Genomic DNA, 25,122 nt, shown 5'->3' with positions numbered 1-25,122 from the left:
AAAAAAAAAAAAAAAAAAAAAAAAACTTCAAATCTCTATATTATGTTCTTCAAATACTAAATTTTTTAATTTTAGAAGATGGGTGGCAAAAGAGATATCCGATAATGAATTCCGTGCTGTGGATCATTGGGCGGGATCCCACATGAGCGATAATCATGAATTTATAAGTAAGAAACACATCTCTATTAGTACGAGCCCAATTGAAAAAATAAAAAACAAAGTCATGAAAACACATGCTAAAGTAGACAATATCGTACCATTGTGGAGATTCGTGATTCCTTACCTCCCGACGAGTAAAGATCAAAGTTTCTGAGAGGAGACGGGGTAAAATAGCTAATGGGCAATGAATTTTTATGAAAAAAAGAGCATCTTTTAAGAGAAGTAGTTAATTTTCAGAGAAAAAACACAAAACAAGCAAATGGGTAGTAAAAATTTTGCCAAAAAAGTGGGAAAATTGAAAATTACAAATCTAGAGAGAGAGAGAGAGGGAGGAGAGAGAAAATACCGTAAATCTTCTTCCAGTGATGGTAAAAAGGAAGAACACGAGGAAGAATATTATGAGAAGAATTAGGAAAAGAGTGATCGGAGGAAGCTTTAATCATCATTCCGACAATTTCCTTAACATTTCCGATGAAGAAACGGTAGGGAGGGCCTCTGATTCCTTGGCGGCAGAAATGGTGTTCTATTTTCCTCGGCCGCCACCACAGAACCACCGCCGCCCTTAAACCCAGTAGAAACAAGAAGGAACACAAAATCCAGGCCACCATTTTTGTATGGTTGGGAGCGTTTGGGGAATTCCTGAATGGTTAGTAGCTTTGTGGGTTTGGGTTTGGGTTTTAAATACTCCAACACACACCCAACTCAGGAGAGAGAATTTTATGAGAGAGAAAGCAAGGCCACCGCCGTAGGGGCCGCCATTGGAATGCTAAGGGTCAACCAACCACACACCGAGAGAGGGTGCCTATAAATCTTTAACGTTAGATTATTAGGAGGGACTCCACCTCGATTAATTTAGTAGAAATTATAAGTTTATAAGTAAGAGATACTATCTGTATGGGAGCTTTTCGAAAGTCCAAAGCAAAGCCACGAAAGCTCAGGAGTGGATAATATTATACCATTATTATGAAGCGTCGTGATTCCTAACATGGTATTAAAGTCATGTCAATAGAATTCTCAAATATCAAACAAAGAATTGTGAGCATTAATGTGTCGAGGGCTTTAGAGAACGGAGTCGAGTCTCGATTAAGGGGCAACTTAATTTCAGGAGAACGAGTTTTCACGTTGTTAGTTTTTTTTAACACCCTTAATCGTTTGTATAAAACTTTTTTTTGTTTATATTAATTATTTTTTAAATTTTAAAAACAAAATGTTTTTTTAAAATGAAAATAACAAAGAAAAAGTACAATATTAGAAGGAGCTTTTTTTTCTTCTAGAAACCATTAGAAAGAAAAATAATGGGTCAAGAGATGTTCTTAAATTGGTGCCTAATAGAGCTTATCTTCTTCTTAAAATAATGTTTTTTTAATATATCTATATATATAATATGTATTTATTAATTTGTATATGGTAAGATATTGTGTATAGTATTTTTTTGGATTAAATTATAATTTTTAAATTATTTATTGGATTGAATTGTAACTTAAATTATTTTCATTTTTTTATTTTTATTTTTTAATATCACAATATTAATTTTTATTTTTAATAAAATTGTTTAATTGTACTTTTTATTTATATTTTTTTAAATCTTTAAATACAATATATTATTTTTATTTTGTTAAATTATAAGGGAAAAAAAAAAGTTATACTTGAAATATAATTTTTAAATGATGGGAAATAAAAGCTTCTTCATATAATATCATATTAAAGACAAAATTTTCCTTTATATTAATTTAAATTTAAATAACTAATAATATAATATTTAGTAATTAATTTTTTTGTCACCCCATAATAAATATATTCTCTCTTGATGTGGATCCAACTCAGGTCAAACGTACAAAATAATTAATAATAAAGTAATTAAATATATACAAATATTTATCTCTAAATATATATTTATTAGTTAATTAAAGTATATTATATTAAGGTAGGACATTCTAATTAAAAAACGTGCCCCATTTTGTATTATGGTATTTTATTGTGGAATAAATGCAATTAATTATTTCAGTTTCCCAAAGAGAAAAATAAATATAAGAGAAAGAAAGGGATCCAAATTTTAATTTTTCTATTTTTTGTGGACATTTTGTAATTAATTAATTTCTCAAGGGTTATTTATTTTTTTAATTTATTTTTTTAATTTTTGAGGTGTTTTTTAAGGAATGATTGGAGATGACAGATCAGCATGAGTTGTTTAGTTTGATTCACATACCTAATTAGGATCTTCTTCATGCTGTTTTTAATTAATTAATTAATTAATAATAATTAACCATTTTTTTGGACCTTAAAACAAGGATATTATCAATGAATTTAATTTTTAATTTTTAATTTTTAATTATTTTATTTCAATTGACTTTATTGAAATTAATTAGGGGAAGCAATCGTTGGGCATGATCAATTAACAGTTAATATGTGTATATTTATTTAATTAACATATTATATATATATATATAGTAAATAATTTCTTAAATTAGGGATAGATATTAAAATGTTTGACTTTAATATTTATTTATTTATCTCATAAAAATAGAATTTTGTATTAACTATTAACTTATAAGTCGCGGAAAAGATGATTCAGGGTTTAGGTGCATCGTGCTCCAACTTTTTTCTTTAGCAATGTGATTTCCTCTTCTATGGATGCACCTGATTAAGATTCGAGAATTTCAAATCATTCTAATTGAAGGTAGAATATAGATGGAATCGAGAAGGAAGAATCGGGTGCATCAAGCTCTAACTCTTTCTCGGATTCATTAGAATATGGATGAAATCGAGCAAGAAGAATCGGGCGCATCGAGCTCCATCTCTTTCTCTCGGGATTCATTAGAATATGGATGAAATCGAGCAAGAAGAATCGGGCACATCGAGCTCCAACTCTTTCTCTCGACATCGTGATTTCCTCTTCTGTAGACGCACCAGTATATGAGCAAAACCGTTTCAGAGGCTTGATGTAGTTTGTAATCATGGATTATGAGCAAAACCGTTTTAACCGATTAGGGCATATACCCTAGATCGACAACTCAAATTCTCGTAGTGTATATTCTCTTTATATTGTTTAGATTATTATGAAAATAAGAATCTCCCTTGTGACTATATTTGTATGTTTGTTTAGGGAATGATTGAGAAGAAATAAATTCCAACTTTCCCACATAATTTCTTTCATGTTCTATCTAGGAATGATTAGCTCATTGATTTTCAAAACCCCACTTTTTTTTTCGTAATTTAATATTAAATGCATGCATTTCGGACATATTATAAATAAAATTATTCACGACATTGCACCTGTAAAAATGTAAAGATTTTCAGTTAATGGAATCGACCTTTCATAAATGTTTCAAAACTATCATTAAAGTAAAATCTGTTAGAACGTTGGATGAAAATTGAGACCTAAATTGAGTATAGCATTGACTTGGAATGATATGACATTGTTCGGGGTCCCAATAATTTGACTTGGGTCACCACCCCACCATCAACACTCAGGTCACTACCCTTTATACTCGAAGGGTAGTTTTGAAACGTTTATGAAATATCAAGGGTGATATTGCAACTTTTTAACAATAAAGCTTAGAGATACTTCTTATTGTTCGAAACCCGAGTAGTGTTTGTATAAAAACTTAGCTTCTCTTCTCAAAAAAAGATGTTTTTAAGAGAGGGAGAGAGAAAGAGAGGCACAAAGGAGGTTGTCGTTTTGGAATGTTGCTCTTAAATTTGAGCACATGGGAACAAGGCTGTCTAGTCTTAGGGTTTGTTTGTATGGCTTAGGTGGGGAAATAGGCTATGTAGTTGACCCAACATTGGGGTACCCCACACAAAGGCATCTATCCCTAATCTTGTCCTAATAATCCCAAGACATCTTGGGACCTTATGCCCCTAATGTGCCTCCTATAGTAAATTAAACATATTACCCATAGTTGTGTGTGCCCAATTTCTTACCTTTCTCACTTTTCACAAATCCCATATAACATATGCTTTGAATTCCCCGATCTCTATATTTGTGCTGCTCCTTACTTCGTTTTAACGTTCATATACTTTCAAAACATTTTGTTCTAGCTTATAATCAAATCGAATCCTTGAGTTTCAATCAAAATTAAGCTCGAGATTTTAAGTAGGCCTGTGTAGTCGAGTTTACCTGTAAGATCCCACAATGGTTAGAGAGGGGAATCAATCATTTCTTATAAGGGTGTAGAAACCTCTCCCTAGCAAATACGTTTTAAAATTGTGAGGCTGATAACGATACGTAACATACCAAAGCGGACAAGATTTGTAAGTGATGGGCTCGGGCTGGTACAGATAGTATCAGAGCTAGATACGGGAAAATGTTCTAGCGAGGACACTTGGCTCCAAGGGAGTGGATTGCGATATCCTACGTCGAAGAACAAAACCTTTTTTATAAGGGTGTGGAAACTTCTCTCTAATAGACGCGTTTTAAAATCGTGAGGCTGAAGGACCCACCAATATGTTTGGTCAAAAAAAATGTATGGAATATTAAGAAAACACAAACCCTAAAATTTGGAGGCACAAACAAATTACAAATGTACATAATTTGTAAGGGCGAAAAGAAAAAAGACAAGTGCATGTGCCTAGTGTGTGTGTATATATATATATATATATAATTATAGGGTTGAACTAGGGCCAACTATTATTTTCAATGTTATATGCAACAATTTGATGGCAAGATATATAAATAAATAAGGGTTATCCTTATTTTGAGCATGTATTATAGCATAATTTATTTAATTTTTCTTTCTCGTGAGCTTTTCTAGTTGTAAAAAATATTCATTTTTTTAGGTCTAATTAGCTCGGGTCTCTTTACTTACCATTTTCGATCATGTTTTTTTTTTTTATGCCACTAAACAACTCTTCTGTCCGCTTTAGCTCATTATACGTATCACCCTCAGTCTCACTGTTTTAAAACGTGTCTACAAAGGAGAAGTTTCTATACCCTTATAAGAAATGTTTCGTTCTCTTCTCCAACCAATGTGGGATCTCACTATCCACACTCCTTGTGGGATCAGCGTCCTTGTCGTCACACCACCCAATGACTGACTTGGGTACCATTTGTAACAATTTAAGTCCACCGCTAACAGATATTATTCGTTTTGACCTATTACATATCACCACCAGCCTCACAGTTTTAAAACACGTATTTTAAGAAAAGATTTCTACACTCTTACAAGGAATGTTTCGTTCCCATCTCCAACTAATGTGGGATCTCACAGTAACGCTATCAGATACATATAGGAGCGATGAAACGTATAGAGATCGAAAAGGACACCAACCATGAAAACACTTTGCTTGAACGTTTTAGGGTTTTGATCGAAAAACCTAGGGAAAAAGGTACAAAATGTAGGGCAATAGATTTGAAAATTAATTTGAACAACTTCGATAGAAACATATGATGTTGTAGGTGGAGTAAGCTAATTGAACTCCACTTTCGTTCATTCTGCCACAAAAATCCATCATCTTTTCTCATTGTATGGTTACATCAATCACCACAACACAACATTGAGAATTTCCCAATGGAATATTTTTGTTTTATTTTTGGAATTTTTTCCCCATGTTTGTGACAACTACTTCACACCTGCAAACACTGTCTTTTTTAATGTTGGCAGCCAATTGAAGAAAAATTCCCCCAACAAATCTTGACCATCCATTTTTCAGAGTCCACATTGGTTGGAGAGGAGAACGAACCTTCCCCTATCAGACCCATTTTAAAGCCTTGAATGGAAACCCGAAAGAGAACAAGGGCTTAGGCTGTTACAAATAGTATCAAAGCCAGACATTGGACTATGTGCCAGTGAGGAGGCGGGTCCCCCTCTTCGAAGGGAGGTAGACACGAGACATCTTAAAAGGGTTCGGAATTTTGCACGAAAGGTAATAGATATGCATCGAAACCCTTTTAAGAAAGGTAAAGACAAGCAAGGTATATATGACAAAGATTCAATACAGGATTTGAAATTTGTCGTGATATGTCCATGAATTCGACATCGACATAAGAAACGAATCATTATCTCTGTTATACGTAAAAACGAGAGCATAAAACAAAAACTCTCCCTTTTTTTTTTTTTGTAAAAAATTTAATTTTAATTTTTGAAAAAAAAAAAGAAAAAGAAAAAGGAAAGAATCTAAAAAGGAGAAGGAATCAGGTGAGGTTTTTGAGTACAAAGATAACAACCTCTGAGATTTGGCAGAAAAGTTATATAAATATAAAGAGAGAATATGATGAGGAAAGCGAAGAATCTGTACTTTTTATGCCTTTTTTCACTTTTTCAGTTAAAACCCATCTTTTCTAATGAGGTTTCACTGCCACCATCATCCCCTTTTTTCTTTTTTTCTTTTTTTCTTTTTTTCTTTTTTTTTCTTTTTATTCTTTTTTACCTCTAGATCACGATAACGGATACATTCTTAGGTCTAAATTTGTATAAGTTCATGAATTAAACGTTGATATAACGGGTGAATTGTAATGTAGGTGATCTAACGACACCTTATACCCCATTCAAAACTACAACTGAAGCAAACACTTGCCTTTGGAGCGCTCTATCATGTAAGAAAAACGAAACACTGAATGTATGAAACACACGAGGTAAGAAGGAAACTTCACCGGTCATATGCGACCAATGCACTCAGTTTATCTTGATTTGACAGCTCTTCGAGTTTTACACAATTGAAACAACCCTAATCCTTTGTTAGGCTTACTGATCCTGAAAAATCTTCATATTTTTTTAGTAAGCATTTAAATTACCAACCAATGCACTCAATTTAACTTGGTGTTTTAACTCTAAGAACTTCAAGATTAAACGTACTTATCTTGGAGTAATCTTACTCAAGAGTGAGAACAAAACGTGCTGAAAGAACTCATAGTGGTTTATGGGGATAATTTTCTGCCTTAAAAGCACTTAAAGACAATGTCGAGGGTATCAAGTGTCAAATCCAAATCCTAGTCTAAAACATAAATCTCCTTATCTCGTGTTTGGACCAGCCGTGTATTTAGTGTCTTATCCACTACGTGAATATGTTAATAAAAAAATTAAAAAAAAGACAGACAAAAAAAAGGTAAAGAAACATAGGAGTGACCAACCAAATCATTGGAGGGACACACAAAAGCTCAACACTTCTTCAAACATTATCCTCTTTAATGTTTGGCCTAAGCAGACAAAAAGAAAGCTCTCCCCTTTTCCACCTCTCTCTCAAATCTTCATCAAATTTAACAAAATTTGACATATAATTTGTAGTTACTCACCTAAACATCATTTTAAGTTACAAAGTTTAGTCCCGAGTTTTTTATTTTGTGCCTAAAACAATACGTAAGGAAAAGGGTTAGGGAGGGGGATCGTATTCTCTATCATGGTCTCCACCGATCTCCTCTATCTCATTTGAGACAAGTCCTTACGAGAAACAACGTCTCTCAATCTTCATGGAAAAGAAACATACGTACCTATCCATAGATAAAAACTACTCAATTTCAAGCTATACGACTTCAGATTTTCTAGACTTGTGAGATAAATATCTCGTTTTGATGGGAAATGGAACTATGAACACAAAGTAATGGGAGAAAGGCCATCGTTGAGTTAGCATCAGCAATAGTTGATATAAGGTATGGAGAGTGACAGGTGCTTGATATCCTCTAGTTTATGCCTTCCCACATGCTATCTCCTTCCACAACATGACATTACAACCTTCATTCAATTGTTCTTTCTCTTATCATCATGTTTCCTTACCCTACCATTAACTTCTTCTCTTCTTTTTCCCTTTAAAATATGATTTCCCTCATAAAATTTTGTGGGTTTTGTATGAAAATACCCATGATGGCTTGTTTTCCTTGATAAGTCCCAATCTTCAAGCAAAAAAGGGCTCAACATGGCCTATGAAAATACATAACACAAATCAAAGGATAATACTCTACTCAATCATGGAGAGAAGTTGTGAGATCCCACGTCGGTTAGAGAGGAGAATGAAACGTTCTTTATAAGGGTGTGAAACCTTTCCCTAGAATACGTGTTTTTTAAAGGGAAAGCACAAACAAACAACATTTACTAGCGGTGGGTTTGGGCTGTTACTAAAGCTTTACCAATTCCAAACTATAAGTGTGATACCTAAGAGTACATAAATCAGCCGAGATCACATCTAAATGAGAGCAACCCTAAAAATAGGATGACTAAGACAAACATAAAAGAATTGAAAGTCACTATCTATACTAATAAAGTGCATTTTCCTTTAATTAGAGAAATTCTATATTGAGTGACTTTCTAGGAATTTTCCAAGATTCATGTGAACTAGGACAAAGCATGTTGAAGAACTCATGTTGGTTTGTGGAAATAGTCTTTACTCTTAAGAAATGAGAAATAGGTAACGTGACCATGTCGTAAAAAAAACGAAGTCCATTTGAAGGACTATGGGACGTCATTTTTAGGGCATACCCTAAAGATTGTCCAATGCCACTACCATTGGCTGCAACCACCACCACCAACCGACACTGAAAACTACTCATTTTGCCCTTAAAAAGCTTCCATTTCATTTACTCTCTCTTTCACTTTGGGACCTTTTACTTTTGTTAGGGTAATGAGCTGACATCTCCACCCTCTAGGTTTTTGGACACTCTCCTTTTTGGATCCACCCCACATATTGTAAACATGGTATAGCTCAAGAACAGCGTTAGGTCTCGCTCGTGTTGAATAATTCTATTGTAAACCGTGCTTGTAATAAAATTTTTGTTACCAAACGATCTAACCCTATTTGGATCCCGCCCTACAGTCACATAATTCTTAATTAATACAATTAGCATGTTATATAAACGTTAAAATAAGATCTAATAGGTACATAATCGAAAGTTTTGAGATTTATTATTTAAAGGTATACATCTCTCGAGAGAGTTTAGGGTTTGGGTGGCATCCCAACCATTTGGATAGGATCTTTTTAGGATAAACCAAAGCCTTGTCCGACAATTTAGTGGGCATAACAAAAAAGCTAGAAGCTTTGGGATGACCGTTGAAGCCGACACCGACAAGGACAAGTCCTATAATTGCAAGAAAAGAGAAAGAATGGGGCTTCGATGGGCTAAGGAAGATGATAATGAGAGTGGGGGAGGTATTGGTTAGGGGATTTGGAGGGTAAACCCAAGAGTAAGTGGAGTAAAGTGTTCCGGTCATGTTTGTCCAATACGTGATGTCTATAGACGTATGTCGGATGTCTCGATAATGCTTGTTCAATACGTATTGTCCATGGCCGCATGCCCGTTCCAAACCTGTTTTACATGCTCTCATCTTCAATAGATATTAATATTTCATGTTGTGTCAATACGAAAGTATATGACTGGTTACCAAAATCATGTCTACACCCGTCAGGGTTAGAATGTCCCAAAATGTACTATACGGAAATGCAACTAGTTGTCAATTCTTCCTATCCGAATTATATGATATTTAAGCTGTGATGTTCTATTTTTGCTTATAACCATATAACGACTTTCAAACTTTCTTTCAACGATTCATTCTCCAATCCTCTCAAATTGTTTTCAACTGTATTTCCTCACTCACGTTTTCTAAAACAATTCTCGCAAACGTGACTCAAGGCTCGAGCTTACGCCGACGTTGTCCGCAAAATTTGAATTTCTCATGGCTGAATTGTTCACTAAGCTAAAACAAGTGTCACACAATCGTTATCCCGCTGCTGCAAGAGTGCAATTGTGACACAAAGCACACTTGATCATAGAGTTCCTATCATTAAGCCACCGATAAGGAAAACGCACCTTGTTGGTTTAGGAATCGACTTTCAATTATTTTAAGTCTTTCTTAATCATCCTATCATTGGAATCGCTCTCATTCACGTGTTGTCTTGATTTATTCATATATCCCTCAGTTACTTGTATCACATATATTGTTGATAGATGATTACTAACTAGAGACAGTGTAATTGTAATTTACGATTTTCTTACTTACAATTATGATCGATATTGATAATTTACAATTTTCTTGCTTACAACTATGATCGATATTGATACATACTCATTTTCTTCGAATGCTAAGTTCAAATACTCGTAATTCAAGTCCTTAAAAACATTAGGCTAAAAAAGTTTTAAACTTTAATATGTTCACACTTTCAAAATTTTGATTTTTAATAAAAAAAATATATATAAAAAAAAAAAAAAAGAGGAGAAAACCGTGTGGATCGTCGATGAAAGGGAACTAATTACCAGTTTCTGTTCCATTGTGCTGAGGGTGAAGCTAATTTTCTAATAGCCGCCGCCCGCCCGCCATCAAATCGACAGCCGCCGGTTCCGCCTCCGCCATGGCCGCGCCCTTCGATTCCAATTCTCGGTCAGTCCTCGAAACATTCTTCTGTGTTCGATTCATTTTAATTCCCATTAGCGATGATTTTCTGAATCTCCCATCGGATTCTTTTGTGCTGAAAAGGGAGGCTGTTCCGAAGAGGCGATCAGCTCCAATCAAGTTCTTGGTTCCTCTGATTTATGCCCCTGTTCTTCCTCTCAGTAAGTTTAATCCTCTGGGGTTTTCATTTTTTCCAAATTTTGTAATGATTTTCCATCTGGGTTTTGTTCGAACGTGATTCTATTTTTTATTTTCAGTCAGAATTGCGCTGCGGAAGAACCCTGTTATGAGGGATCGGCTGTTCACGGCGGTTTTGGCTGGTGCTTTTGCCCATGGCTTTTACTTGGTGTATCCTTTTAAACCCTTATATCTGCATTAATCATTGATCATATCATATTGAATGCCAGTTCTTGAATCTTGGGATTTTCATGCTTCTCTGTTCATTTGTTGATGATCTGCATCCGCTGTTTCTTAAAAGTGTGTCTTCTTGTTTGAGAATTGTTATGGTATTTTAGTAGAGGTGTAGTCGGGTCAAACTGTTGAGAATTGTTGGGAGAAGAGTCCCCACATCGGATTGATCATGGGTTTATAAGTAACGAATATATCTTCATTGGTACGAGGCTTTTCCGGGAAACCAAAAGTAAAGCCATGAGAGCTTATGCTCAAAGTGGACAATATCATACCATTGTGGAGGGTCGTGGTTTCGAACATGGTATCATAGTTATGCCCTTGGCTTAGCCATGTCAATAGAGTCCGCAAGTGTTGAATAAAATAGTTGTGAGCCTCGAAGGTGTAATCCAAAGTGACTCAAGCGTTGAACAAAGGGGTGTACTTTGTTAGAGGGGTTCAGAGAAGGAGTCGAATCTCGATTAAGGGGAGAGGCTGTTTGTGGACTCCATAGGTCTCAGGAGATGTACTTTGTTTGAGAGGAGGATTGTTGGGAGAGGAGTCCTGGCCTTTTGGGAAAACCTAAAGTAAAACTATGAGAGCTTATGCTCAAAGTGGACAATATCATACTATTGTGGAGATTCGTGGTTCCTAACACAAATCGTTGTCTCGTAAGTATAGTAGAGGTGTGTACAATTTGGCTCGGACACTCGTGGATCTATAAAGAGAGGTTAGTGTTTAATTATGGAGTTTTTCTTTGTGAATTCATGAGTGAAATTTGTTGGGTTTCTGAATGTTATTGATCTAGTGTACAAATGAGCTTTGATGGCTCTTGGGCTTTGATGGCTCCTGAGGTGTGTTCATAGGTCTCAAGAGAAGCTAAAGGCTTTGATGGCTCCTGAGGTGTGTTCATCGGTCTCAAGAGAAGCTAGTGATTTCAATGGTGAGATCTCACCTCAGTTGGAGAGGGAAACGAAACATTTTAATATGGGTGTTGAAACCTCTCCCTAGCAGATGCGTTTTAAAAATCTTGAGGGAAACTCTGAGAGAGAAAGTCCAAAGAGGACAATATCTGATAGCGGTGGGCTTGGGTTGTCACAAATGGTATCAGAGACAGTCACTGGGCGTTGTACCAGTAAGGTTGTTGAGCCCCAAAGAGGGGTGGATTGTGAGATCCCACGTCGATTGGAGAGGGGAACGAAACATTTGTTAAGGGTGTGGAACCTCTCCCTAGCAGACGCATTTTAAAAATCTTAAGGGTAAGCGCGAAAGGGAAAGCCCAAAGAGAACAATATCTGCTAGCGGTGGGCTTGAACTGTTACATCGGTCAGGGTAACATCCTGAATGCAAGTTAAAGAACGAGCTGCGGTTTTACTATTAAGGTTATGCAATCTGGTTTTACTATTAAGGTTATGCAATCTGAATTAAGCAGATGAATGAGTTATAGAACAACGCACCAACCATGGGAGGTTTGAGAGTAGCTCAATTAGCTGAAGGTATGAGAATATGAAACTCACTTTTTCCTATTCCAAAAGTTAAAAGGGTTTGTATAAGTGGGTTGGCTCAGGTCGGGTTTCATGCAAAATCGACCCGTCCCCACCTAGTTCGTTTTCACAGAAAAGAGACCTGATTGTCGTTAGAGAGATCAAGATGAAAATAAGGTTGATGCCGATTTTAGCTTTCCTAATGTCGTAGTGACACCATGGAGACTAAGAGTTGACAACATAGGAGCTACGTGTCACAATCGCACTTTTGCGGTAGCGGGACAACGATTGTGCAACACTTGTTCTAATCCAGTGAACAAGTCAACCGTGTGAAATTTGGACTTCACGGACAATATTAGCGCATGCTCGAATTTGAGGTCATGTTTGAGAGAAATATTTTGAAAAACGTGAGCGAGATCATACGTTGTACACAATGTTATAAACTAAAAGTGAGTAGGGAACAATGACGACTTTGATAGCATACAACCTGTAAGAAATTGACAATTAGTCACATCCCTTATAGTACATTTTGGGTCATTTTAACCTTGTCATGTGTAAACATAATTTTGGTAACCGGTCATACATCCTCATATAGTAAAGGCCTATCAACATGGAAGCAAGGAAAAGGGGTTTGGAACAAGCATGCAGCCATGGACAACACGTCTTGTACAAACATGACCAGGACAACTGTCGTGCAACCTTAGGCAACACATCTTGGACAAGTATGATCATGATACTATGTAGTCAACAGTTATTGTGAGTACTAAGTGAGACAAGGAAAAACTCGAGAGGAAGAAGAACGGTTGAATTTGAGAAAGAAAGGTCGGTTTTGTTTGATCAAAACTGAGAGCCGTACTGACCAAGGTCCAGTCCGATTTTCGGTTCGGTTCCTTTCACCATTGTATTGTTGAGTATAAACATCATTTTTGTTTGTTTTATTTCATAATTGTGTTGTGTTCCTTGATGGGTATATTCAGAAGTGATATCTATGATGCTGAGAGCAAGTGAACTCAATTTCCCACCTCCACATGATCATGATGATCTTGATGCTGTGAGTTTTTTTTTTTTCTTATCCAATAATTCTCATCTTTTTTTTAATGCCTTCACTTTTCTTCTTATTATTATTATTACTAGAACAATGAATTTAATTTTTTGAGTATAATTTTAGGAAGTATTCGTTATTTAATAAGAGTTAATACTATGGATATGTTCATCAGATTCCATTTTTAATAATTACATGTTATTATAAAGATGAAGAAAGAATGTGAGAGATTATAAGATTGGGGTACCCGTTGAATCACCGCCACCGGAATCTCACATTCTTCTTCCCCTTCCTCTTAATCTATTTTCCGGTGTCATTCTTAGTGTTCGAGAAATCGGAAGCCAGCCGAGATGCGACGCCCGAATGGTACATTCCGTCCTGAAAACAATCGGTTTTCGACGTCATAATTCGGAGTTGCCTCGCTTTCTCTGCCGTTAAGCCACCGGGAGAGAATCGGCTCCCCGCTGCCTTCTCTGCCGAATTCGAATTCGAATCCGAATTAGGATTTGGCTGCGCACCCTCGGTGATTTTGTTCGGCGGGCAAGGTTTCCACCAGGGCCTGTAATGGCGCTGGGGATCTGATTTCCGGTGACCGGTGCCGGCGCTGGCAGAGGGTCGGATTCCGATGGGGCGGAAGACGAGTAGATTGGTGGTCATTTTTTTGGGGAGCGGAAGGAAGGTGAAAATGAAGGGATTAATTGGTTGGCTTTTTAACCTTGTAATTATACCCAAATAAAGATATCATAATAATAGTTAATTTCTATTCCACAAAAATACCTATTTCAACATTTTTCCATATATATATATATATATATATATCTAACAACATTTTTAGTTCGTGGATTTTCGAGTTGTTTCTAAATTTGGTCGTTATGTCTATTCTTCTATTCTTTTTAATGTCTATTCTTCTGTTCTTTTTAGGGGTTTGACGGGTGTCTTCTTATCCTTTTTTTAAAAGGTTCTTGTGTGAAGCTAACATGACTAGCTTAGCCAAAAAAAGATGACGGGATTGATGGTTAGAGGCTGTAGCGGGACTACCATAGGAAAGTCTGTCCCCTCCTGCTAACATAAAAAGAGATTCTCGTAACAATAGGCTCTTCCCGACCAAGTTGAATATATATCGAATATGACTATTGACTTGCTACATTAATAAAAATATTTCTAAATAATACAAAACAAGTTAAAGAAATGTCTTAGTTTTGAATGAGAAAAAATACGGACCAACTTTACCGGATCAAACAAAACCAACTATTCTTGAAACCAGTTCTAATTGATTGTTTTTATTTGGGTTTATTTGGTCTAATTTTATGGTGCCCAATCTACCTCAACCTAAATATAAAACGAAAAGTGAATGAAACCGGTCTCGAGCCTATTTAATCTTATTCCCATGCCAATGAATTATCTTTTTTGCACCAACTCGACCCGAAAATCAATTCCTTCATGCAAATTGAAAATGACATAGGGTACGTTAGATATGCCGATGACATGATTTTTGTTACTAACTAGAGAGGAAACAGATTGCGTAACAAAACAGCTCCTAAAGAAAACCCTAAAAAACTTACGACAAGCATCTATCACTGTTTAGTTTATAACCCGACCTAATAAAAAAAAGTAAAGATATAAATGCATAATACGAAAAGAATTATATTATTATTATTAATTCGAGCATGGATATTACAATTTAAAATACAAGAATTTGCATTAATTTCACTCACAATTTGGTAGCAATCACAATCTCTCCAAACCTTTACCCATCATACCCTGCATCAACAACCACATAAATATTACAACAATGACAAACAACCAATTTTTTAAATAACTTTTTAAATTATTTTTAAAAAATACTTAAATTTATTAAGTAAATAAAAGGGGTTTTTCAAAATTATTTTTGAGACAATGTAATTATAAGTCAACTCAAGTAAAAAAATTATCAAACATTTTAAAAAAAGAAATTGCAATTTTTATCTATTAAAAAGCAGAACAGAGTGGAGAAAATTACTGGAGGAATTCAACGGTGACGAAATTGACAGTCGCGGAGGTATTAACAATGGAATTATACGCCGTCGTCGACAGAATCATCGTAGTTCCGGTCGCCGTCGGAACTGAAACAATTGACGGAGCGTAATCGACGATCGTAATCTGAATAGTCTGATCAGGCACACAGGCTTCCGGGTCTGACGCACTGAAACACCTAACAAAATACTGTCTCCCACACGCTGCTCCGTTCTCCCAAACTCCGTCTCCGGCCGCCGCGAAGAGGTTGCTGGTCGGGAACTGAGTCAAATCCCCACCAAAACACTCCGTCGCTGCAACAAACGGAAACAAACAAACAAAAGTCAGAAATCCCGAAATTTCAAAAAACCGGAACTTGGTGTTGGAAATCGAAGCGGGGGTTCTTACGGGAATAGGGCGGGGGGTATCTGGAAGCGGTGCCGAGATCGGCATGGGAGAAATGGAGAAGGTGGGAGAGGAGGAGGAAGAGGAAGAAGCAGAGGCGCCGCCATTGGAGGGGATTGTTTCGAGGTCTTGATATGAACATGTTTTCCAGGAGAATAAGGGATTGAAGGATTGGCTTTCAGTGGAATCCAATTTTAAAAAATTGGGGATTTGAAAGTCAAACAGGTTTTCGAGATCTGGAATTGGGTTTTGTTGTTGGTGTGATTGAATCATCATTTTTTTTTTTTTTTCTTTTTGGAAAATAAATGGAAGGTTCATTGACATAGCAAGTGGGGACTTTTTTTTTTTTTTTTTTTTTTTTTTAAAAAAAACATGTTCTATTTTTATATCATATTAAAAAAAATGTTTAATGGATTCAACAATAATAAGTGTTTTATCATATTCAATATTTTTAAAATTAATTGAAGTTTCAAATCTATAATTTAATTTTCTTACTTTCAATTTAAATTTAATTTTTTTTTAAAAAAAATTGACAATTCATTAATTTATTACACAAAAAATTAAAACTTTAGGGATATATATTAAGATTCTACTCAACTCATTTTATGAAGCATTGGAACAAGAAATAACAGAACAATCCAAGTAACACAATATGATGAGAGTAACTTATAATCTGTGAAAAGAATTTTTGTACAATCTCTGAAAAGCGTACTCTTTCTTACAGATCAAACCAAATCCCACAATTCCCATCTTCACTTGTGCCCATCTCCTCTCCTGCTGGGTCCTGACGCCAACGTGAACACTCGCTGATTCGACATGTCGAAACCGCCACCGCCGCCCTCGTTACCACCACCACCACCGTCCTTTGGTTTCAATTTGAATTCATGGGCATCGGAGTTGGCCTGGAGGGCTCTCCTGTGGAGTAGTGAAGTAGAGGTGGCGGGAAGAAGCAAGGGTAAGAGGAGGAGGGAGAGCAGGCAGAGATGATGATGCCTCATAATGTTGGTGGTGGTGGTGGTGGTGTGGTGGTTGGGTTTGTGTTGTGAATGTTTTTAAGTGTATTGTTAATGAAAAAAGGTCAAAAGATTCTGTAAGAACAAAAAGAATGGAGCAGAAAAGATAGTATCCAGACATGGCATCTCAAATTGAGCTATAGGGGAGGAGGGGGAAAAAGGTGGGGTTGGTGTTCAAATGCCGCTCTATGTTCAACCACTGGACGGTGAAGAGCCTTCTAACCTNTTTTTTTTTTTTTTTTTTTTTTTTTGTAAATATTCTAAAAAATATATTGAAAAATAAGAATTTCTTGTTTAAACAAAGGCCTAATACAATTATTAAAAAGAAAAATTGAATAGTTTGGTAATGAAATGTACATTTATTGCATAGAGATAAGTACTTAGGCAACCAAAAAGTCAAAGGCAAAATAAATTCAATCATCTTCATGCAGTTGGATGGGAGGCCGCAATCCATACCATAATTTATTATTTTGCTTTTTGACCTACAATCATTCACCTATCAATCTCTTTGTTCGGAGTACTTGACGGTTTGGAGATTCAATCTCTAATATCTTAACTAGAAGTAAGTTCAACTAGATCTCTTATTTCGAAAGCAAGTGGATTTGGACGTTTAACCCTGTTCTCCTAGTTGGGAGTAAAGGAGGGTTTGGAGATTCAACCATTGATCTCTTAATTGAGCCTTTGGATAATGAGTAAGTGAAGTTTAGGATCTCTTAATTGAGCCTTTGGATAATGAGTAAGTGAAGTTTAGGAATTCAGCCTTTGATCAGTAAGTGAGCCTACAAAGATTAGATCTGACCTCTAATCTCCTAATCGAGAGTAAGTAAAGGCATGGAGATTCAACTATTGCTCTCTTAGTCGAGAGTAAGTGAGAGTATGAAAAACCTAACCCGATCTCTTAATCGACCCATTCAATCACCGATCTAAGAGTACGGGTTTGAAGATTCAACTTCTAATTTCCGGGTGAGAAGTAAATTTCTTAATTGTATTTAAAGATTAAACTACTTTAGTGTATTTATGTTCATAGCATTTGCTTTTTGACCCAATGATTTACCAATCAAAACGTTTTGTCCTTAAAAAGGGCAATTGACGTAAGACGCCTAATAATGACAAAATGCATGTTCAAAATTGACCAAACCCACATGCAATTAACATATAATAATTAATAGCCAAGTCTTCACAAAAATATCATCCCTATTTATCTTTAGTGTAGAATTGACCAGGTCAAAGGGTGTCATTCTCAAGGCCTGTGACACTACTAGCAAAACAAAGTTGAATAAATACTATTTCTAATGAAGAAAACTTGAAAGACTTGTATCCCGGGAATTAGATGATCATCGACATCGACATCGACATCGACATCTCTATAGGCTCAGCATCGACACAAGGGGTCGAATATTGTAAAACAAAAATTATCCGTTACATTCACATTAACATTTTATCAATATTTTCATACCCAAGAAAAGAGAACAAACAAAAAAAACGAAAGAAAAAGAAAAAGATGCTGCCATTTTTCAACCGAAGACTTGGAAAGTAGAAGAATGAGGACAAGAAAGTACAAATGCCCTTCAGGAAAAAATGTATAAGACAGCTCAGACAGCTCAAGAGGGTCCTCTAAAGTAATTACACTTTTCAAACAGGGGAATAGGAAGACGCGTTTTGAGTGTAAGGGCTTAGAGAAACTTACATGGAGGGGAAGATTCTTTTGAATTGCTATCACAGCCAACAGCGCGTCCTTTGATTCCCAAACAGGGCTGGGTGCTCAAATGGGGTCGAGTAGAATGGTAACTTCGATCTACTACTTCCAGAGCTTTCGCAGCGACATGTTCTTATCTGTATCCTTCTTCATTACCTTCGCAACGGCCATCTCGAAATCTTCTTGTGTCACATGAACCCTTCTTTCCCTTAGAGCAAACATTCCAGCTTCTGTGCAAACAGCCTGCACGAGAGTTCAATATTTGAAGAACACTTGAAGCAGAAAACAGGAGTCTTGCTTAAAAATCTAACGAACCTTAAGTTCGGCACCAGATGCGCCGTTCATCTTCTCAGCAATCTTCTTCAAATCAATCCCCCGCATTAAATTCATTTTTCTTGAGTGTATTTTCAAGATATCGAAACGTGACTGCAATACAGAAATATAATACCGAAATGTAATCATACTAAAATAGACTTCATACAAACAATTTGTATTCGAATATATCCGATAAGATACAAAACTAAAAGTTATTAAAGAGAAACACAAGAAAAACGTTCAGGAAGTGAAGAGGAAACTGTTCACCAATGATGTTTAACACTGTTATGTACCTCCTCATTAGGATTTGGGAACTCAATTTTTCTATCTATTCGTCCAGGTCTCAAAAGAGCTTGATCGAGAATATCAATTCGATTTGTGGCCATCAAAACCTGTTGATACACTGGTAGTCAGTACACCAAAACAACAATCCTAACATATTTCTAATTCTTCTTATAAAGAAAATCCACAAATCCAGCTACACTAACCTTGATCTTGTTTGATGCTTCAAATCCATCCAGCTGGTTAAGAAGTTCTAGCATTGTTCTCTGCACCTCACTATCACTATTACCACTCCCAGATTCCATACGAGCCGACCCGATACTGTCAATTTCATCCATGAAAATGATAGATGGAGCATGTTCCCTGCAGTAAGGTATTAAAAAATGTGTTTCATAAGTTGACAGTAAAAAAATACATCTGATTCTGAGGAAGAGAAGCATGAAGTAATAACATCGGAGAAGTCAAGAAAATTACATTCATTCCATTCATTTTTTTTAGTGAATATAAGGATCCGCCATTGACAGCATGGATAACAATCAAATTATAACTTATATTTATTTATTACTTGGTTCAGGGTTATTTCATCAAGCAATTTAAGCATAGAGCATAAAGAATAACAATAATGAGGAAAACTTAAATCAAAATCCAAGACGTTCAATTGTTGAAAATAAATACTAAAATAAACTCGAAACAGACCTGGCCATCACAAAAAGTTCTCTAACCATTCTAGAACCCTCTCCAATGTACTTCTGTACCAACTCAGAACCAGAAACCCTGATGAAAGTACAATCAGTGTGATGTGCAACTGCTCGAGCCAAAAGAGTTTTCCCAGTGCCAGGAGGGCCATATAGCAAGACACCCTACGCATGATTTAAGAAAGAAAATATGAGTGAGATTAGAGGGAAAACAAATCAGCAATTAGGAGTTCATGCTGCACACTAGACTTTACCTTTGGTTGAGCTATTCCAAGACTTTCAAATAATTCTGGATGCTTGATTGGAAGCTCAATGACCTGAATTCATTAGGAAAATATGACACAACGATTACAAGTTTCTAACACAAGTTCACGATAGAATTTATCAACATCCTACAAGCAATGAAGGTAAATCAGGGAACACAAACTAATGAAAGATACCTCTTTTATCTCCTTAATTTGCTGATCAAGACCACCAATCATGTCATAAGTAGAATCAGGGACCTTTTCAACTTTCATAAGATTCACCAATGGATCGACTTTGCTTGGCAGAACTAAATGAAGAACATAGCTGTCATTTCGAAGAGCAACCCTAGTTAATGGGGTGATTTTTGTGATATCAATGCTTTTATCAATATCAACAACATATTTCCCTTCTGGATGCACCTGTAAAGAAAACGGGAGAAGTCAAAAAAGAAATGTAGCAGGCACCTGTGACCTATAGCTTCACATTATGAATCCTAGCTCAAAACCTACAGTACCCGTGGAGTCATAATTACTAGAAACAGAATACACTCTGCAAGCTTAATGTGACGCACAATCCTCAGAACGGGGGAAAACGCCATACCGTGGTTATTGACAAAAATTAGAAGCCACATGTGAAACCATATTGCCCCGTCCCAAAGAATGCGAATTTGGAGAACTAAAACTAAACTTCTGTTCAAAACAACCTAAATTCTTTATGCAAAACAAACATGGTTTATACAAGTGAGATCATTTTGCACAAAGTTGATATAAACATTATAAACAGAAGTTGCCAACCACATATTTCTTTTACAATAAACAATATTAATTCTACCAATCACTTTTGTGGAAAACCCTAGCACTAAAACCCCTTCAGAATAATCCTTCTTACAATAAAAATCACCACCTGTACGTCCATTATTAACTAATATGGATAGCTTGGTACAGATAACACACACCGAAATGTGGATGTAACTAGTGGTTACGTCTTCAGGGAAAACATAAGTTACTTTTCGAATAATCACTAACCTTCACTAAAACCTTATTCTTTCCCATGACTTTGACCACTTCGCCAACGTACGATCCAGGTTCCTGAAGCAGCTGAAGTTCTTCACGAAGCAACCTCACTACACAATTTCAATCCACACAACTAGTTCTATCAAATGTGAGTCAAGGGCTAAAGCATCAACAAATATAATCCCAAACCATTCCCGATCGTAACAAAGAATGCAAGAAATGATTTGCCGAACCGTACTGATATCTAACAAAAACTCAAGTAGTCTGGTAGATTCAGCTAACTATTCCACATTTCTACGTCGCATAACAAAGAAAAGAATTGTCCATGTCCTGCTTTTAAAGCACCAAGAACCCTAGTTTTGAATCGTAGCCAGTTTCTTAGTTCAAGTTTCATTGAAACATTGAAAACAATTGAAGAAAAACATTCCTGGCTTCAAGAAAAGGAAACTTCACTAAACGAAAATAAAAACAAAAATTCAAATCATCGTTGATCTGACAAGGTTAAACCCGATCAAGACAACTCTCCATCAAAAATTTATAAAACTTCCAGCGATTACAATTCCAAACACTAGACTTGGACAAAAGAGTTACTGTTGAGTAATCACTGTTACCTCTAGAGTTGAGCTCATTTCGCTGAGCTTCGAGACGATTGAGATTGTGAGTTTTCAGGCGGAGTTGAAGCTGGAGGTCCTGAATGTGTTGAAGATAATAGTGCCTAAGACCTTCGCCTTGCTTCGTCGCCGGCTTGGCGGAGCACGTCTCTTCAAGTGTGGCCTCCGGTAGCGTGGTGTCGAACTCCATCGTCGCCATTGAAATACTATAGGTGCTTCCTGAACTACTTTGTTTCTCTTTCAGTGATTCGAATCGGAGAAATTGTAGTGAGACAGAGAGGTACTTATATACAAACAGAACTGGGCCAACATTTTTCATTTGTTCTCGTTGAAGCCCATATACACAAGGCCTCGGCCCATGTAGTCTTGGGCCAGTATATCCAAATTTTATTTGTAATGTCAATCCTTTTATTATTATTATTATTTTGGAATATTGTTAATAAATTGAGCCAATGGTTGAATGAGAAACTTTGGTCAATCACATATTCTCACATCATCTATCAAATAATGACAGAATTATAAATTGTTAAATTTGGAACCAATCACAAATTGACAAGTGTCTCAAATTATCGTAAATTTTTATAATTTCACACCTTTTTTATGGTCGTTTAATTGAGTAAATCTAGTCGGCCGAATTGGGTCAAAAATCAAACGAGCTCTAGATAAATTTGGCTCAAAACCTAAATCCATAGGGTTTGAAGCCGTGAAACCCAAATTCAAATAATTAGGCTTAAATCCGAAAGTCTAAGCTGATCAGGGTTAGTCAAAAGTTATCAAAGTCCAAGTCTACCGACCCATGGAAAGCTCTCAAAACAGATAATGAGGGTGTGGAAATCTCTCTCTGGTAGACGCATTTTATAATCGTGAGACTGACGACAATACATAACAGGTCAAAACATATAATATCTACTAGCGGTAGGGTTGGATTGTTACAAATGGTATCATAGCTAGACACCGAACAGTATGTCAGCGAGGACGTTGGGCTCCCGGGGGGTGGATTGTGGAGATCCCACATCGATCGAAAAAGGGAGCGAAACATTCTTTATAAGAGTGTGAAAATCTCTCCATAATAGACACGTTTTATGAAGTTGATGGCAATACATAATGGACCAAAGCAAACAATATCCGTTAGTAGTGGGCTTTAGCTGTTACAAAGGTTGATCCAACATACAAGATCAACAAAAGTTGAACAAACCAGAGGCTGCATCCAGTGTAGAAGATTAACCGACCTAGTTAACTCAAGAATAAATGCTCGGGCCCTTAAGTCAAGTGTACATCGTCGTAAACAAGTGCATTTTTTTTTCATGATTTAATTAAAAAGTCGTTCGGTTTAAATTTTTATAAAAACCTCATCGTAAAAATAAAAAATGAAAAGCATGAATCCAACTCATTGATTTAATTTTCAAATTAAAAGCATTAATCCATGACCTTATACTCTTATTGGCTTTTTATTTAATGTTAAAAAAAAACAAACAAATTCCTCATATTGACTTTTAAAATTAAATTAAACGTTGACTCTTCAATTAATGTCGGGTTGAAAAATAAAAGTCAACCTCTCGTTCTTCCTCTCCCTCACCTTCAATGTTATAAATACTCGCTCAATGCTGCCAATATTTCCATCCTTTTCGATCTTTCTTTTCGCTACTAAAAATAATGTCTATCGTTTTCAAGATTGCGGTTCGTTGGAACGTAAACGACTCATACAAAGGAGACGATGTCGATACTAATTTCAACATTATTTATGCTACTAAGACGAACACCGAAGAAGATCGTAACAGTATCGATGCATATTATCTAAGGCCATGCTTCGATGATGATGGTGATGATGAAGATCCAATTTACGATTACGCTCCAGCTGCTTGATTCATGGATAAATTATTACACGAGAGTTGAGTATAACCTTACCGTTTTAAATTTTCCCTAATAAAAAATAACAGAACAGATGAATATTCATTTTGTTTTTAGTTTTTATCTTTAAAAAAATAAGTCTCGTCTTTTGGAAAACGAGAGAATTCATTAAGAAATATACTTCGTTGTTGTTCTTTATTATTATCAATTCATTATCTTTTCAGCTATTACTTATTATCGTCCTACGATATATTTGCAACCATATAGCTTTTATTACGTTGAATATTTGAATTTTAGTACGTTATATTCAAGATAAACGGACTATACAAAGAAGGGTGCGAGAGCTCGAACAGATCACGAGTCTTCTCGATATCTTTCTCAACAAAATAAGTGATAGTACGTGAATTTTTTAATATCGACGCAACCCACTTGGTTATCTTTTACGTCGAGTGATATCGTACAAAAAAACGAGGAGAAGACAGGTCAGTAACCCAGTGTCGAGTTCTACGACATAAGCTTTAAAGAAGAGAGCTATCAATTATACGAAATCTAGGGTTCGAGCAGGTCAATGCAACTCGACTTCTCGTGAATTAAAATTAAAATTAAATAATAATAATAATAATATAACACATGCATACTTCTTCATTATTATTGCTTTCTAGCGCTCAAAGTCAAAAGGTTTCAAATTAATATTTTGAATTTTGTATTGTTTAATTTTTTTTAATATTTAATTAAAAGTCAAATAATATAATATTCAATTATTAGTACGAGGTAAGCTACAGACGAGGGATTATAATTTGTCGGAACCAAAATAGAATCGTAATTAATTAAATAAGTATTTTAGAATTATAATATTTCAAACAATTTCAAATTTTAAAATAATTAAAATTATTTGTTAGAAAATATTACTTTGGAATATAATTTAATTTCAAAATATTATTATTATTATTATTATTATTTACTAAATTTACTTTAATTTGATCCATAAATTTTAATATGCATCTTAAAAAATAAACTTAATTAGAAAATAAAAATAAATATTATTTTCTAGCAAACATTTATTAATTTTTCATTTTTCTTAATTATTTTCATTTGAGACCAAGTACCGAATTATTATAAGTGGTGGAATATCCAAGCATATGCCTTAAGTCGCAACTAGCAATTATAGAATTAAAAAAATTAATTTCGAGAAAGGACGAGCACGACATACTACGATCACATACAAAAATGCTGCCCTTCGACTCAGCAATATGGAACCTCTCACTCCCGTTCCTTTATGAGGTCCTATCGGGATGGGTAGGCTAAAGCCTTTCGCCTATTTCCGATCGAGCAGTAGTTCCCCATGGTTGACATATAGGAATTTTGACCCTTTGACTTTACCCTATTCTCTTCCCTTCTATGGAGTTATCTTTCAGTTATCCTCGCTCTATCGTTGTCATTGTCAGCCACTAACGAAAGTTGAATCCATATTCTAGAACCAATACTTATATACTAACACGAGTCATTTTTATATGAGAGTACGTGTCAAACCTTTTCTACTATGTCTACACGATTTGTACTTAGTGGGTATTAGGTTACTCACCGATATTTTATATGAGAGTACGTGTCAAACCTTTTCTAC

The 25,122-nt window shown here is 35.6% G+C and overlaps 4 protein-coding genes and 1 long non-coding RNA gene across 8 annotated transcripts in view; 2 read left to right on the top strand and 3 right to left on the bottom strand.

Annotated features, from left to right (window-relative positions):
• LOC111450496 (cytochrome P450 734A1-like) overlaps positions 1-861 on the bottom strand; it is a 3,025-nt gene extending 2,164 nt beyond the window's left edge. Inside the window, exon 1 of the mRNA XM_023090674.1 lies at positions 506-861. Coding sequence (XP_022946442.1) covers positions 506-767 — 262 coding nt within the window. The 5' untranslated portion in view covers positions 768-861. The remainder of the gene's footprint in view (positions 1-505) is intronic.
• A 9,438-nt stretch (positions 862-10,299) lies between these two features.
• Positions 10,300-14,230, top strand: LOC111450499. Of its 2 annotated transcripts, none has more exons than XM_023090677.1 (5): positions 10,300-10,460; positions 10,557-10,633; positions 10,730-10,820; positions 13,321-13,394; positions 13,709-14,230. In XM_023090677.1, the coding sequence occupies exons 1-4, from the start codon at positions 10,432-10,434 to the stop codon at positions 13,349-13,351; spliced, it is 228 nt and encodes a 75-aa protein (XP_022946445.1). In that variant the 5' UTR covers positions 10,300-10,431; the 3' UTR covers positions 13,352-13,394; positions 13,709-14,230. The 2 variants fall into 2 exon arrangements, with proteins under 2 accessions (XP_022946445.1, XP_022946446.1); XM_023090678.1 differs by lacking the exon at positions 13,709-14,230 and adding an exon at positions 13,433-13,466 and having other exon boundaries at positions 13,321-13,399.
• Positions 14,231-14,669: 439 nt separating this feature from the next.
• On the bottom strand, positions 14,670-16,066 carry LOC111450611 (putative EG45-like domain containing protein 1). 2 transcript variants are annotated; one of them, XM_023090826.1, is made up of 4 exons: positions 15,786-16,066; positions 15,385-15,691; positions 15,098-15,146; positions 14,670-14,816 (listed from the first exon to the last, which is right to left on the bottom strand). In XM_023090826.1, exons 1-3 carry the CDS (start codon positions 15,922-15,924, stop codon positions 15,140-15,142), a joined length of 453 nt encoding a protein of 150 aa, XP_022946594.1. In that variant the 5' UTR covers positions 15,925-16,066; the 3' UTR covers positions 14,670-14,816; positions 15,098-15,139. The 2 variants fall into 2 exon arrangements, with proteins under 2 accessions (XP_022946594.1, XP_022946593.1); XM_023090825.1 differs by lacking the exon at positions 14,670-14,816 and having other exon boundaries at positions 15,014-15,146; positions 15,786-16,065.
• A 1,139-nt stretch (positions 16,067-17,205) lies between these two features.
• On the bottom strand, positions 17,206-21,903 carry LOC111450610 (26S proteasome regulatory subunit 8 homolog A-like). Of its 2 annotated transcripts, XR_002711846.1 has the most exons (11): positions 21,654-21,903; positions 21,055-21,152; positions 20,224-20,448; positions 20,038-20,100; positions 19,785-19,948; positions 19,295-19,451; positions 19,100-19,198; positions 18,807-18,917; positions 18,483-18,734; positions 17,683-17,692; positions 17,206-17,478 (listed from the first exon to the last, which is right to left on the bottom strand). XR_002711846.1 is itself a non-coding variant. In XM_023090823.1 (9 exons), exons 1-9 carry the CDS (start codon positions 21,850-21,852, stop codon positions 18,594-18,596), a joined length of 1,257 nt encoding a protein of 418 aa, XP_022946591.1. In that variant the 5' UTR covers positions 21,853-21,903; the 3' UTR covers positions 18,310-18,593. The 2 variants fall into 2 exon arrangements, 1 of the variants encoding a protein (XP_022946591.1); XM_023090823.1 differs by lacking the exons at positions 17,206-17,478; positions 17,683-17,692 and having other exon boundaries at positions 18,310-18,734.
• Positions 17,398-18,343, top strand: LOC111450612. The gene is made up of 2 exons (XR_002711847.1): positions 17,398-17,487; positions 17,518-18,343. It is a non-coding gene; the product is annotated as an uncharacterized LOC111450612 (long non-coding RNA).
• Positions 21,904-25,122: the final 3,219 nt, after the last annotated feature.

This window comes from Cucurbita moschata, unplaced genomic scaffold (genome assembly GCF_002738365.1).
Source record: "Cucurbita moschata cultivar Rifu unplaced genomic scaffold, Cmos_1.0 Cmo_Scf00012, whole genome shotgun sequence".
NCBI lineage: Eukaryota > Viridiplantae > Streptophyta > Magnoliopsida > Cucurbitales > Cucurbitaceae > Cucurbita > Cucurbita moschata.
The sequence above is the reverse complement of the archived record's forward strand: the minus strand, read 5'-3'. Positions and strand labels throughout refer to the sequence as shown.